The following is a 14,292-nucleotide window of genomic DNA, read 5'->3' on the forward strand; positions in this document are numbered from 1 at the left end:
GAGGCAGCGAGAAGAAAAAGCGCGCGTTCTGTAAAGCGGGTTCTCCCTACAATGAGAATTTAAAATAATATAAGACTTAATAAGTAGATTTAATGTTTTTATAAATATACAATCATAGCGCAGGAATGTTTTGCGATAAAGTTTAATGTTGGAGGGCGAGAGGCATTACGGAAGTAATTACAAATTATTTAGTAACATATACAACATCGTCGATACGCTCGTGATTATTTGTCGACGGTAACAATTCGTTCAAAGCATCCTAAATCTGATTTTCGTGCGCGTTACGAATATATAAATAATCATACTTTATTTATCACTTCGTTTGCAATAATCAAACATAGCATGATGAATGATATGTGATTACAAATCAGTAGATTTATTGATCAATGTATATTTGATGAAATATACATTTGAAATAATTTTTTTGCAAGATTTCTGGATCGTGCAGTCGTTTTTATTCGGAGATTGCTACGAAGCAGAAGCGGGTGTAATATTTTTTTCACGATTCCTCGAGACGAGAAGCACGTGGTTGAAGAAGCGAAATTAATGATCCTTCTTCGAGATTACTCTTTCATCTGCTGCTGCTTCAATCTGTCCAACGTAAGCGGCAGCAGACTGACAAATTCCTTGGACAATTCTATGAACTCGTACTTCTTCAATTGCTCCTGCCTCTCGGGGTGCTCGTCGTAATACTGAACGATAAAACTATAAGCGTTGATGCTGTTCTGCATATTCTCCATCTTCTTCTGCACGTCCGCAGTTATGATCTTGTTGTACAGCCGGCCTATGTGGAAGTGAGAGTACAACGCCTGGAACAGCTGATCGTCCGGCAAGGATCCGACCTCGTTGCCGCTGGACTTGCCACCCTCCACGGATTCCAAGTACGACGTGTAATGCTGCACGCTCTTCAACGCCAGGCGCTCGATCTTCTCTATCGTCTGCGCGGTCGGCTTCTCGTTCGACGCCTGCAGACGGTCGATCTTTATGTCGAGCATCTCGGAATACGTCTCCGCCAGCTCGATCCAGATGTCCCTGCAGAGGGCGCGATAGAAACGCGGGCTCAATCCCTGCACGATTTCCTCGAGGGTGTCCGCTCGCCGCTTGTGCATCCTCGCCTGCCTGTCCTCGTTCTCCTCGAAGAACGCCAGGTACTTGTACGCCTGGGAGACGTCCTGGGCGATGTGCGCGTAGTCCGACGCGTGGTTCTCGAAGGTGTAGTAGGCCTTCGCCTTGTCCAGCCACTTGCGCACGTTCAGGAACACCGGCCTGGCGTCGTTGAAGTCCAACAGATACTGATCCGTGATCTCGCCGGCGAACGGCTCCAGCTCCGGTTCTAGGTCCACGAATCTCGGGTCTGCAGCTTCCTGCACGCTCTGAACCTCCTGATCTTTCGCGTTCTCCGAGCATTGATCCTCCTGTTCCGCCCTCTGCAGCAGCCTCTCCCTGGACGCGCTGAGCAACGCAATGCCGTACTTCGCCCAGCACCTGGCGACGTCCGCCGATCTGTGATCGTACGTCTCGTACTCCGCGGCAACGCTCTCGCTCGTTTCCCTGCCGCCCTTCGCCTGCAGGGACTCCCAGTACCTCTGCAGTATGCAGGAGGCGGCGGCCAGGTGATGCCTCGCCTGCGGGAACCTGTCGTGCTCTATGAAGTACTGCGATATCGTCGCGGCGTTCAGCGCCCACTCGACGTGGTCCAGGTCCCGGGTAATGCTGTTCAGGCTCAGCTGCTTGCTCAACGTCCTGTGGCAGTAGAGCGCAAAGCTCTGCTTGTCGTCCAGCTCGCGGCACACCTGCGCCAGGTAGTACAGGGTCAACGTGTGCAGCTTCTCCAGGACACTCCTCGCGCACAGGTCCCCCTCGATCTCCTCGATGCCCATGATGGTCACCATGTTGACCGGCTCGAGCTGCACGTCCTCCGTAAACTTGATGTACAGATTTTCAGCCTGCTCCAGGAAGTCTTTGGCCTTGCCGTATGCCCCCTGCTGCGCGTGAACGATGCCTATTTGATTGTTGGCGCTTATCGCCGGCAGGATACCCTCGGGCGTCGATTCGCTCGCGCTCAGCAGACCGATGCACCTCCTGAAGTTCTCCTTGGCCAGCTGCGGCTCCTGCATGTCCGACTGCAAGATGCCTATGTTCAGGTGAGTTATCGCGGCCATCGTGTTGCAGAGGGCATCCTTGGTCAGCGCTTCCAGTATCTCCGTTAAAATCTTCACAGCCATGCACCTGCCCTCGTGCAACTCGCTCGGACTAGTCTCGCGCTTGTTCGTCAGTCTCTGAACCTCCTGGTATCTTTCCTTCACCCACGCTCGCGTGTCCGTCGTTTCGCATTGTTCCATCTTGCGGCTAAGTTACTTGTCACTTAACGTCAACCTAGATTTCTTTCGCTCTCTTGCAAATACCTGATCCTTTTTGACAGGAGCTCTCATGTAAAGCTTTTCGTTAGAAATGTTTCAAGTCAAGCAGATCAGCAGCAACAAGCAGGTAATAATAACTACAACCGTGTAGTGCGTTACTGAGTCAGCACCTATCAACAAAAGGTATTTGTTAACAAATGTTAATAAAAACTGACGACAAGCGAGTGATGGTTGTCGCGCATAACCTCGTCGAGTTCTACTCGTACCTGTCTCACTTGCAGCGAGCGGCGTTCAAAGCGTAAAATCGCCGCAACGATGATGTCATCGTTAATAAAACACTTGTCGTTGCAAAATTTGTTTGTCGCAAAATTTATTAACTCTTGTGATTATCCGACGTTTATCCATTGGTGTTATGATCGAAACGACTTCCAAAGCATTTGAAACATCAACTGAACCGTAGCCGGAAACCCAGAATATATTCGTAGTCGATTCTTATAACGAGATGGTCTCAAATATACTTTTTAAATATTAATACGATTGTCTAATCGATAAAACTACCTTAAGGTCATATTTACGATGAGTTTAATGTAAAAACGGACTACGAATAGACCGGTCCGAGTCCTCCGGATTTCAAACGGAGTCGCAGCATCGCGATCATCGATACGTCGGTCTTATCGATCGATCACCGCCTAGGGACATTCGCGCATCTCGGCAAGCACGCGGTCGCTCGCGAGTGGCAGCTGACGGCGCAGCTGATCAACAATTACGCGCTGACGGGGGAGAGTGGAGAGTCGATCAGTCGTGCTCGCCAGCTCGCGCTCATCCGTGTTTATCTGTCTTGCGTGCATCTTTTTCGCCGCCGTATCGTCGTCGGGGCGGAAGGCGATCTCCTCGGCAGAATCGTGCACGCGCAGCGGCACGTCGTCGACCTGTCAGTGCCATATGTACCTCGTCGACAACGGTGGTCGATATGTGGGTGAAGCCACAGGAGGTGTTGCTCGCCAATGCGTTCTGGTAAAGATCGCTCTTTGAGCCCGCTCGCCGCGAGGTCCGCGAGACCCGCGCGGGAACGGAGCGTGCGAGCGGAACGTCGGCGAGACGGCCGCTCCGAATGTTTACATCGTGTCGGAGACAGCTGACGCGGGCTTTCCCGCTGCGGAACTCGAGCTCGCCGTTAAAGTTATCGGCCTTTATCGCACCGGAATTCGGCAACGCGTTAATTGCTCGGTGTTTATTGCCGGACGAATGCGCGGTGTCGCTGTGTCGCGATAAGGGGGAGAGTATCATCGGCGTTAACGCGGGTGACAAAATCGCGGTGTGTTTTTTTTCCCCACCGCGTGAGCCACATAGATAATGGCCGTGAAACAGCGGCGGTGTAAAAGCGTGCGTTCGCTCGCATCATTTTTAACGCGGATATCTGCTCGTGCCTCTTGATAAGTCGGATAGTGATGTCGAAATCGTCACGCGCGACACGTCACGCCGGGATGGTTTATTCTAATTGGCATATATCCTACCGCCAAATGTACATTGTCAAAAGGAGCTGATAGTAGTGACAAGTATTAATAGCAACTGATAACGATGCAACTCTTAAATAAATATCCTGATAACGATAATTAACGATGACCAATATTCATTAAAGTTTTTTTATTTATAATTCTTATTTACATTTATAGGTATAATAATATATCACTCATTTCTTAATTTCTGAATTTTTATTTCGATTATCATTCTACGTGTATTACGTATTGATTAAGAGATCAGAGATGTGTTCTATCTTAATTTCTATTTCACTTATTTGCTAGAAGGAAGACAAAGCTCTTTGTTACATAATTCTAAGAGTTCTAAGAATTGATTTTACGATAAGTGACGACCGCGAGTAATAATTGCAATTCTACTTTTTGACGCAGGATTACTGAGCAGGAAACTGTATATTTTGTTTTACAACGTCGCAAAGGACATGGAAAAGCTAAAGGTCTCACTTCCATACTGGTCGGCACGTTGGACAGCGTTTTTGACACTAAACCACCACCCTTCAGAATTCTTCATCAGACGCCGTCGTCGGAGGTTTATTGGGGTAATGTATTACACAATCGAAAAAAATATTTAACTGCAATTAATGTCGTAAGAAAAATTGATATAAAATTTTTTAGATAGCTCGTCCATGTATATTTTTACACACAATACGATTCAAGTCAAATTGTTCAGTTTCGTTATATATATATATCAGTTTGCACATTTAAACTCGTGACCCATTTAAAAAGACGTAGACCGAAAGGCGATACGTGTGTATCGAATTTTTTATTGGTTTAGTAGCAGTGATAGTAGCACAATAACTGATAGCGGCTCGCATTAGTATAAACAAACGACAGTGACGCGAGGAATACTAGCTAGGGGAACGCATATTCAGTATTCTACATTTAATTTTTTACGCAATTAACATTTAAGCAAATTAATAACGAAGCAGGAGTCTGGTTTATATAATAAATAGCGTGAATTTTCAACATGCTCCCTTTTTTAATTGGAAACTCCTAGAAGTGGCATGTTCCTTAACTCACGAGGAGATCTTGCAAGATTGGGAATGGCTGCATTCGAATCTAATGACCACTCTCACGTCGTTCGATACCGAGGAGGAGATTACGGAATTCGTTTGCTGCAAAATCCAATCCATAATAGCGAACAGCATCCCGGATTCTCAATTTGCGGACGGTAGAATCGGTCGATCGTTTATTTTCGGTGACTCGTTTAGAATTTACCGAACACGAACTGAACATTAAATATTGTTTACAGAGGAGGACCCGGAATCTTTCAAAACTGTGTCTTTCAAGTTCCACCAATTGTTCAATATTCCCAAAGAGGATAAATTGGTCAATTATTATTCCTGCAGGTCTTGAAATTTTTCATAAAAATATATAAGCACAGGATATATCGAATCGATTTAGAATAAATCATAAAACGTTGCATCTCTCTTTTAGTTATTGGAAATCTCGATTACCCAGACAAGGATGGCTCTACTTATCCGTAAATCACATGTGTTTTTATGCCTATATACTAGCGAGAGAGACAAAATTAACCGTAAGGTGGACAGACATCGTCGAATTAAGCAAAACTAACTCCCTCCTAGTTCCGGACAGTATACGTGTTGTAACGCGCGACAATAAAGAGGTATACGATCAAACGCATTTATAAAACGTATCTCGAGCAGTGCACATCATGCTTTCCTCTGCATTATCTACTTCGTTACGATATGATTCACGCGGCAATCGATTATTCCTCACATTCGACTTTCTGTCTGTTGCAGCATTATTTTTCTATGTTTCTACATAAATCAGAAACGTATTCGTTGATGGAACAACTGATCAATATTGCGATGAAAAGGTATTTTGGTTATTCAAGAATATAATATTCGAAAAATATTTTTAAACATTTATCTTTGCATATTCTATCATTTAATATTTTGTTATATCGATTATCCGTTTTTTACCTTTTTTTCCTTAGGCTTATTGATGAAAAAAGTGGATTCAATGAAGATAGAGACCTATTGAATAAATTAAGGTACATTAGAATAATAAATTTAACTTGCGAAAATTGGTATCGTTGGAAAATCGGGACTAATGTAGAGCCTTGTTTAGCAAAAATGTGCCTAAGAAGCCATCTTTCTTGAAGAGGGATCTCGATGCGCGAGCGCACTCGGAAGCGTACAGGCTTCAATTCAGATTGCCGGGCAATGAGAAGCTGGACGGTAGCGTCGATGCAACGTTGTGGACTCCGTACAACAAAAGATACGTCTGGGGGAAGATATATCTATCACAGAATTATCTCTGCTTTGACAGTAGGGTAATTATCTTACTATGATAGGTATCCAGGTACGTAAAATCATTGCAACCTCCACTTGACGCTTCACGCGTGTCCGTGATCCAGGTCAGGAGACAAGTCAGCTTGGTTGTGCCGCTCAGAGAGGTGACGCTCGTCGAGTCGGCGGAGAATCAGTCCAACGCGGGCGCGGACAAGTCCATACTGGTCACCACCGCGCGCTCGTCGTTCCTGTTCGCGCAGATACACGACAGGGACTTCGTCGTGCAAAAAATTTCCGAGCTCCTGGCGAGATCCAAGCTTAATTACATGTACGATTCACCTCGATATTTCTCGATGCAGCGTAAAAAAAATTAGTCGAGTGTCGTAAGCTTGTTATTTCGATGCAGAGCCAGGGACGGCGTGTGTTCCCCGAATTCGTCGAGCAGCGGCATCAGCAACTGCGAGGAAGTGAAGTGTACGGAATGGAGGCCGCAGCCACCGTTGATGACGCTGTTCAAGACCACGCTGAGCCCCGAGGCCGCGCTGAAGCAGGAGGCGAAGGAGAAGCAGTGGGAACTTCACTTCGCGGAGTACGGGAGGGGTCTCACGATGTACAGGACTACGGAGACGGCGAAACTCGTCATTCAGGGAATTCCGCAGGCTCTCAGGAGCGAAATTTGGCTTACCTTCTCCGGTAATGTATAATAAAAATCGTTCAGGATATACACGAAATTGCAACACCGAACTCTAATACTTTAATGATCACTCGCAGGCGCCTTAAATGAGAAGGCAATGAATCCAGATTTATATAGGTCGCTGGTCGAGCAATCCCTTGGTAAATCGTGTCAAGCGAACGAAGAGATTGAAAGGGATTTGCACAGATCGTTACCGGAACATCCAGCTTTCCAATCCGATACTGGAATCAGCGCGCTGCGGAGGGTACTCTCCGCTTACGCGTGGCGAAATCCTCAAATCGGTAAGCTCAATATTTTTTTCCGTTCATCTGTAACATAATAATCCTAAACTTTTAGGATCTGCATATTTCTTAATTGCGATAAATTTATAATTATAATTAAATTTAAATTAATGATGAATTTAAGTTAAAAATAAAATAAAATTTAATTAAAAAGTAAAATAAAATTTAATTAAAAATTTATTTATACACATTCTGAGGGTTTTCTTGCAGGTTATTGTCAGGCGATGAATATAGTAGCTTCAGTTTTACTAATCTACTGCTCGGAGGAATCAGCATTCTGGCAGTTATGTAACGTTTGCGAATCGTTATTACCTGATTACTATGATCGGCGAGTAGTCGGCGCCCTCGTTGATCAAGGTCTGTTGGAGGAGCTCGCTGCCGAGCATTTGCCAATTTTACACGCCAAGTTACAGGAGCTCGGCTTAATTAAAGTTATCTCGCTGTCTTGGTTCCTGACTATATTCCTAAGCGTAATGCCGACCTGCAGTGCCGTGAACATCATGGACTGTTTCTTCTACGATGGAGCGAAAGTGATTTTTCAGGTAGTAAAAGCCTCCGTTTCATTCGACGAAATTTAATTTGACAAATCTGTTAACTTAAATCTCAAACTTTTTAAGATCTAATTTAATCACAAGAGAAGTTAATCCGCTACTTTGTGATCTGAAGTAGCTAAAGTAAAATAGTAAAACGTTTATTCTTCTATCAGATAGCATTGACAGTGCTGGAGTGGAATCAAGACAAGTTGCTCAACTGCCGCGACGATGGGGAAGCTATGCAGCTGTTGACGGACTATCTTGGTGGCGTTTACAACGATGAGGGCCCGATATTTCCACGACCGGTTGACAGTACATCACCCAATAGGGTAAAAATATAATAAAATTATTAAATATAAAATTATAAAATTATTAAAATTAAATTATTAAATTAAAAATTTAATTATTAAATAATTAAATAATTAAATTATTAAATATAAAATATATGTTTCTATTGCAGAGTATATCTGTCCAGACATTAATCTACGAAGCGTACTCGAGGTACGGATCCCTGACGATTGGATGGATAGAGAGATTGCGGCTGAAGCACAGATTGAGAGTGGTCCAGAGCCTCGAGGATGGAATCGAAAAGAACGTCATCCGAAGCGTCATTGTGGATAACTACATGAAAATGGAGGAATTGCAGGAATTGTTGAGCCTGGTGAGGGAAGAGCTGATGAGTCAACGGAAATCCGAGCCCGATCGCTACGATCCGACTCAGCCGCCGTACGAAGCGTACAAAGTGGATTTCGACTTGTTCAGGATACTATTCGGTGGCCTGTCCCCGTGGGGAAAGTGCACCCAAGCTGAATCTCTTTCCGCGCGATTATTCCGCGTAAGCTCGATCATTTAGTCTTTTTTTTCTTCAAGCTTATGAATTCAAGTTTATAAATTAAAGTTTCATGATCTAAAATCATGGTTAATCCAAAAATTGTTCATTATATTTTTTATATTTATAATACTCGATCACGAGCAAATATGATGAGAATAATTAAATTAAAGTTAATAGGCAGTTACTTAAAAGTAATTTTCCTGCTTAGCTGATGGACCGCAATCGTGACGGGCTGCTGAACTTCCGGGAGCTGGTGCAAGCCATAGGAATGACAGCGACAGCCGACTTGACGCAACGACTGAAGCTGTTGTACACGTTGCACCTACCGCCGCTTCTCACGCCTGCTGACTTCGAGTCACCGACGCATTCCGCGGGTAAATATTCATAATACGTATGAAAAATTCTACACACGGCACTCTTATAATTTACGAATTTACGTAATTGCTCAGACGGTGCCGAGATGGCAGCGGAAGCTACGGATTTCTTCGACAGCATGGAGCAGAGCGTGGCCTCGCTGGAGATGCCGGTCAGCGTGGCGGAGGAACCTACCGCGGGCACCCTGTCGCGATCCACGAGCCTCAACAGCCAGCAGGGTGACCAATCGTGGGAGATCCAGAGCATGGGCAGCCTGCGCTCGATGATCGCGTCGAAGGACAGTCCGCTTGACCTCAAAACCGTGCCAAAAATGTCTCAGGGACATTTCATAGCGTTGTGGAAGACCCTCTACGACATGTTCCCCGCGCAGCCCGAGGAACAGGAGACGTATCATTGTATCGCCTCCATAGGTGAGTTACTTCGTCGTCCCGTGCGCTTGCAAAGCTCGTCGTAACGGCGTCCGATTGACGTGAACGAGTAAAATAACACGAGCGGAAACCGTAGGTACCCTCCTGCTGCAACTGGGAGACGTCGGCAAGAAGTTCTATGTGGAGAGAGAGGAATCGGAAGACAGCTTGCTTCTGGCTGCTTCCGCGGCTCAACAGGCCTCCTCGGTTGTCGAGAGGGTAGATATTCCCTATCGCATCGGCGATTTATTTTTGCTCCTTATCGCGGTTGATAATTTATTTATTTGATGTGTGTATTCCGCAGTCACCCGACCGTAACGGAAACCCACCGAGCATAACGTCGTCCGCCGATCCCGACTGGTCGATAACCGTCGAGCAGTTTCTGGCGTCCGCCTTGACCGGCCAGGCGATAGTGGACTTCTTCAGCAAGCGGGCCAATCTGATGGAAGCTATGACGACGCTGAAGAATCGAAGGTTCAATCGAGTCCATTCCCTGTCGGACACACCGACTCTGAACGGATGACACGCGGTGATTAACGTGTAAGAGAATAGCAACACTTTTTTCCTATAAACGGCTATAGATAGATTGACGGAAAAGTGGACGGAAAATTATTTCAGGGTATTCATACATTGCTGTATTAATCATATCTTTATTTGAGAAGATATATTGCAAAAATAATTCATCATACGGTGCATACAATCGCGCGCGCGCGCGTGTGTGTGTGTGTGTGTGTATATATATATATATATATATATACGTGCAATTATTATTTTAGTACACGCGATTCGCGTCCTAACGATACGATTTATTTCATATCATAATAATAACTGTTTTCCATTCATTTTTGAAAATTTTCTGACATCGCGGCATATGTTTAATATTAATATTGGCCTATCTTAATAATCGTGTGTCTGGAAAGTGTGCGCGTCGGCGAGATAAATACTCAGGGTAAAATTTTGCAAGCAGTTCCAGTACTTTAAGATTATCTACGCGAGAATTTTCATACAATTAATAAATTGACGCGACGCATAAATATTCCTAAGGACTTATATGGAAGTACCATACAGTGAAACGTTTTCCAGACACACTGTTATCTCGGGAAAATTATATCAAAACGATAACGAGGAACGTGTGTAGTGATAAGTATTGAACATATGTCTATAGGCTCGTTACATTCTAAGCTTGCTTTATATCGTTAAACATTGTTATTGCATATAAATATTATCAAGCATTGACATATTTTTTAAGTATTACTTGCTTAATTATTATTAAGAGACAAACGAAACTCTTGAATATGAAATTGAAGGTTTAAAACTTGCTTAGAGCGGTGCATCCATGTAAAAAATTATAACACAACGTTGCGGACCTAGCGAAGTAGTGAGGAGAAAATTTACTCTTTCTTCAGAAACAATTTCATATTGCAAACCTTTGCTTATATCCATGGCAAATTCTAGCAAAAAGAAAATACCTCGATATGAATAATAGTAATCTCAAGCATGTTATCTCAAATGAGCGCAAGTAAACATGCAGAAGATTTTCTCTTATAAATCATAATTGCAACATTAAAATTTGCATGAACTTTTTAAGCTTTTTTTTTAAGCAGAAAGAAGCATAGAATTAATAAAATTTACTTTATTCAATCAACTTAATATACGTAAAAATAAATCAATCTGTATGTGTACTCAAACGAGATAACATACCGTAATTTTGATATGCAGTATTACCCGACCCTCGATTGTTGCCTTCCAATAATTCATTTGTAAAAATATTAGAAGTTATGATTCTCTGTGCAATTATATCCAGTGTATAAGCCAGAAAACTCTCATTCGATGGAAAGAAAACAGATTAACGAGAGAAAGAAAAATGTTCTTGAAGTCTCTATAATACAAAAGCTTTTTCGGTCTATTCAACTTCCAACTTATGTATACACAAGATAACATAAAACGAAGTAATCTGAAAAAAACAGCTTTAGGAACAACCATAATCGTAGGAAATTGTATCGTACATAAGATTATCTAAACACATTAGCCTCTCTTTCTTAAAAGGATTTCGTGAAATATTCGATAATCCGTGATAAAGCGCTGAACAACTTCGTCCCCTTCTGGATAAAAGTATTGATACATACATATAGAATTTAATCGATCGGAGTCTAATCGATCACGATTCATCGAGAACGGCCAATTTCTATTTGTATATGGCACAACGCAATTATATACATACCTTAGCGATAATTTTTATTTTTATATAACTAGTATTTTTTTTCACGAGCATAATTTTATGAGCGTGATGCGCGAGCGGTACTATATATGTACATGGCATCGGACCTGTGTAGACGAATCTTATTATACATCAATGTATTATATGTGTATATAAATATATTTCATACTTATAATTGTATGTATAAAATATATAATAAATGTCATGTATACAGTATGCGTCGTAAGAGACCCCACAAGCAGAGTCATGAGGCTTTTGCGGTCAGATCGAATATCAGAAACAACAAGAAACGTAACTTCAGGTCGAAAGCCAAATCGGATTATAATCAGAATTATATTACAGGGTTGTCAAAAAATGACAGAATGCAGAATTGACGTTTTTCCAAATTTATTGCAAATAAAAATATGTCACATAATTTAAGTTAAAAGTTCTTCGGTAGGAGTCCATCCTTCTTCGTTAACCGCACTAAACAGTCGTCAGATTCGCCCTGCGAATAGATTTGTCATGAGTTTTGTTGCACGAAACAACTATTGTAATATACTTTTGTATTATAATTTCATGACGCGTTAAAAGCTATAATTTAATATTACATTTGCGCAAATAAACATAACATCCTGCGTTGAGGAAATACTAGTGATAAGTCCTACAAATAATTCATACATTTATGTATATAGAAATAAATAATGCCTACCATGCGACGGATGGCTCCACAGATGGCATACATTTTGTGGGTATCGGTCATGCGTCCGGTTTCAGGATCGACATCGGCCAGAGTCAACTGAATGGAAGCATGATCCTTAGCATGGATGATGCGGTTGCTCGCCGAGCTGTAACAGAATCGATGTCACGTTTATCTCTTAAGCTTGACCACGTTTCACATTCTTTATTGTAATTCTTTTGATTTTTTCACGAATGCATACTTTGTTGTAATAATATCAGATAGTGCAATTACGAGAGACAGACACGTATTTTGTGCTCCACGTAACTTGACAATTTTTAACCTAACTTCATTACAGACTACATATTACATCGTTGTTAATTTATTGCGCACGCTAGCATCGGGTCTAAATATCGCCGACCAAAAGAGATTTCGGTTCGATGTGATGCTCTAACACGAGATTTTCCTTATTTTTATTATAAACTTTGTAATCACTCCGTAAACCCCACGTGTGCGTCTTACCATTTCCTTGGGATGTACAAGTCGACCAGAGTTCCCAGATCGTTCTCCATTTTTTATAGCTGCAACAATATCACAAAGTGAATGATCAGTAACTTAACTGGCTTGGGATAAACTCAATCGTGTTGATTATTTCGAAAATACTTCTCACTTACGATCACTGTGCCTGTCTCTTAAAATAGCCACGGAACGAAAAGAGTGCACCGGATATGCTCCATGAGAACCATATGCGGAAATATTGTTGCGGCTTGCCATCATGAGAACCTGCTAAATCCCTAGCCGTTCAAAACCGACCCGTCAAAAACAATCGCGCGTCAATGAAATCTTTTCTTTAGAAATAATAAATAGAATAGAGATGCGTTGCGCCAATTCTGTTAGACAATCTTTTCACAAAAACAAAACGAGAGTCTAGTCAAGACTCGTATGAGGTAATTCCTTCCCGGAGAAATTTCACATTATTATATTTTATAAATAAAAAAAAAGGAAACCCTGGCAACGACATCTGGCTAAGCCGGTTGCATTAAATAACAGCGAAGAAGGAGCAATTACAAATTAGCACAAAGTTTAAAGTACGGTAAAATAAATTAAGGCGATCCTGGAATTGCTAGTGAACTATTGTTTCACTAGCTCTCGTAACAGCGACCGTCCGCTAGCGACACCACCGACAGACTTGACAATTACCGACATATCGGGAAGACGTATACGCTTCAAAACTCTGAAGCATTTGGATCATCAAGTGGACTGTAACCAATTTCCCAACATTATTTCGATAATATGCGATAATGTTGTATGCGGTAATGCACACTTCATTAATATATATATATATATATATAAATGAAGTGTTTATATATAAATATATATATATATAACATTTGTTTTAAATGTTTTGTCATTTGTACTTCCCGTTGCAACGTTTTGTTGTAACAAAAAGGAAATGACACTGTGTGCATTACCGCATACAACATTATCGCATATTATCGAAATAATGTTGGAAGATTGCTTATATATATATAACATTTGTTTTACATGTTTTGTCATTTGTACTTCCATATAATATATACTACCAATATATTATATATATATATATATATATATATATATATATGTATGTATATATATATAAATGAAGTGTTTTCATGCATTCTGCGAAATAACATTTCCTCGTCATTATATCAAAGACAAATAAATAAATAAATATATAGACTAATAATAAACATTATATATCGTTAAATTTGCTATTATACAGGGTGGGGCAATAACTATTACCACCTTAAATATCTTCTAATTCATAAGGTCCAGAAGAAAATTTATGTAATCAAAATTATACGGTACGAAGGGGGCTAACATATGGCGATAATAATTTTTGTCCTGGTGGAGGCGCTTCGAAGATATCAAGGTCACCTTCATTTTTTTTAATAGGTTCGGAATGTTTTTTTTCCATAATTTTATAGAGGGAGCTTAAAACAAGTACGAAACTCATGACACAAAATTATTGAACAAGATTAAATGTAAATGAAAACGATAAAAAATACATTTTTATATTAAATGAAATTTACGTTTAAAAGATGTACGAAATGACGCTTTATTAGTATGTTTTGTCGGAATGTTTTGATTTTGACATT

At 41.5% G+C, this 14,292-nt stretch overlaps 3 protein-coding genes across 6 annotated transcripts; 1 reads left to right on the forward strand and 2 right to left on the reverse strand.

Moving 5' to 3' along the window:
- Positions 1 to 70: 70 nt before the first annotated feature.
- On the reverse strand, positions 71 to 2,925 carry LOC105275013 (protein KBP homolog). Its single transcript, XM_011331595.3, has 2 exons — positions 2,627 to 2,925; positions 71 to 2,530 (listed from the first exon to the last, which is right to left on the reverse strand). The coding sequence occupies exon 2, from the start codon at positions 2,340 to 2,342 to the stop codon at positions 564 to 566; it is 1,779 nt and encodes a 592-aa protein (XP_011329897.1). The 5' UTR covers positions 2,343 to 2,530; positions 2,627 to 2,925; the 3' UTR covers positions 71 to 563.
- A 176-nt stretch (positions 2,926 to 3,101) lies between these two features.
- LOC105275012 (TBC1 domain family member 9) lies at positions 3,102 to 11,668 on the forward strand. 3 transcript variants are annotated; one of them, XM_011331592.3, is made up of 18 exons: positions 3,102 to 3,374; positions 4,268 to 4,434; positions 4,893 to 5,075; positions 5,148 to 5,244; positions 5,333 to 5,522; positions 5,659 to 5,735; positions 5,856 to 5,912; positions 5,990 to 6,194; positions 6,279 to 6,481; positions 6,560 to 6,846; positions 6,925 to 7,128; positions 7,339 to 7,670; positions 7,835 to 7,990; positions 8,122 to 8,496; positions 8,702 to 8,867; positions 8,943 to 9,278; positions 9,373 to 9,494; positions 9,580 to 11,668. In XM_011331592.3, exons 1-18 carry the CDS (start codon positions 3,331 to 3,333, stop codon positions 9,796 to 9,798), a joined length of 3,420 nt encoding a protein of 1,139 aa, XP_011329894.1. In that variant the 5' UTR covers positions 3,102 to 3,330; the 3' UTR covers positions 9,799 to 11,668. The 3 variants fall into 3 exon arrangements, with proteins under 3 accessions (XP_011329894.1, XP_011329895.1, XP_011329896.1); XM_011331593.3 differs by having other exon boundaries at positions 4,893 to 5,066; positions 9,580 to 9,798; XM_011331594.3 differs by lacking the exons at positions 4,893 to 5,075; positions 5,148 to 5,244; positions 5,333 to 5,522.
- Positions 11,669 to 11,863: 195 nt separating this feature from the next.
- LOC105275011 (40S ribosomal protein S21) lies at positions 11,864 to 12,925 on the reverse strand. 2 transcript variants are annotated; one of them, XM_011331589.3, is made up of 4 exons: positions 12,826 to 12,925; positions 12,674 to 12,732; positions 12,185 to 12,320; positions 11,864 to 11,980 (listed from the first exon to the last, which is right to left on the reverse strand). In XM_011331589.3, the coding sequence occupies exons 2-4, from the start codon at positions 12,721 to 12,723 to the stop codon at positions 11,915 to 11,917; spliced, it is 252 nt and encodes an 83-aa protein (XP_011329891.1). In that variant the 5' UTR covers positions 12,724 to 12,732; positions 12,826 to 12,925; the 3' UTR covers positions 11,864 to 11,914. The 2 variants fall into 2 exon arrangements, with proteins under 2 accessions (XP_011329891.1, XP_011329892.1); XM_011331590.3 differs by having other exon boundaries at positions 12,822 to 12,840.
- Between the last annotated feature and the right edge of the window lie 1,367 nt (positions 12,926 to 14,292).

Source organism: Ooceraea biroi, chromosome 8, assembly GCF_003672135.1.
Source record: "Ooceraea biroi isolate clonal line C1 chromosome 8, Obir_v5.4, whole genome shotgun sequence".
Classification (NCBI taxonomy): Eukaryota; Metazoa; Arthropoda; class Insecta; order Hymenoptera; family Formicidae; genus Ooceraea; species Ooceraea biroi.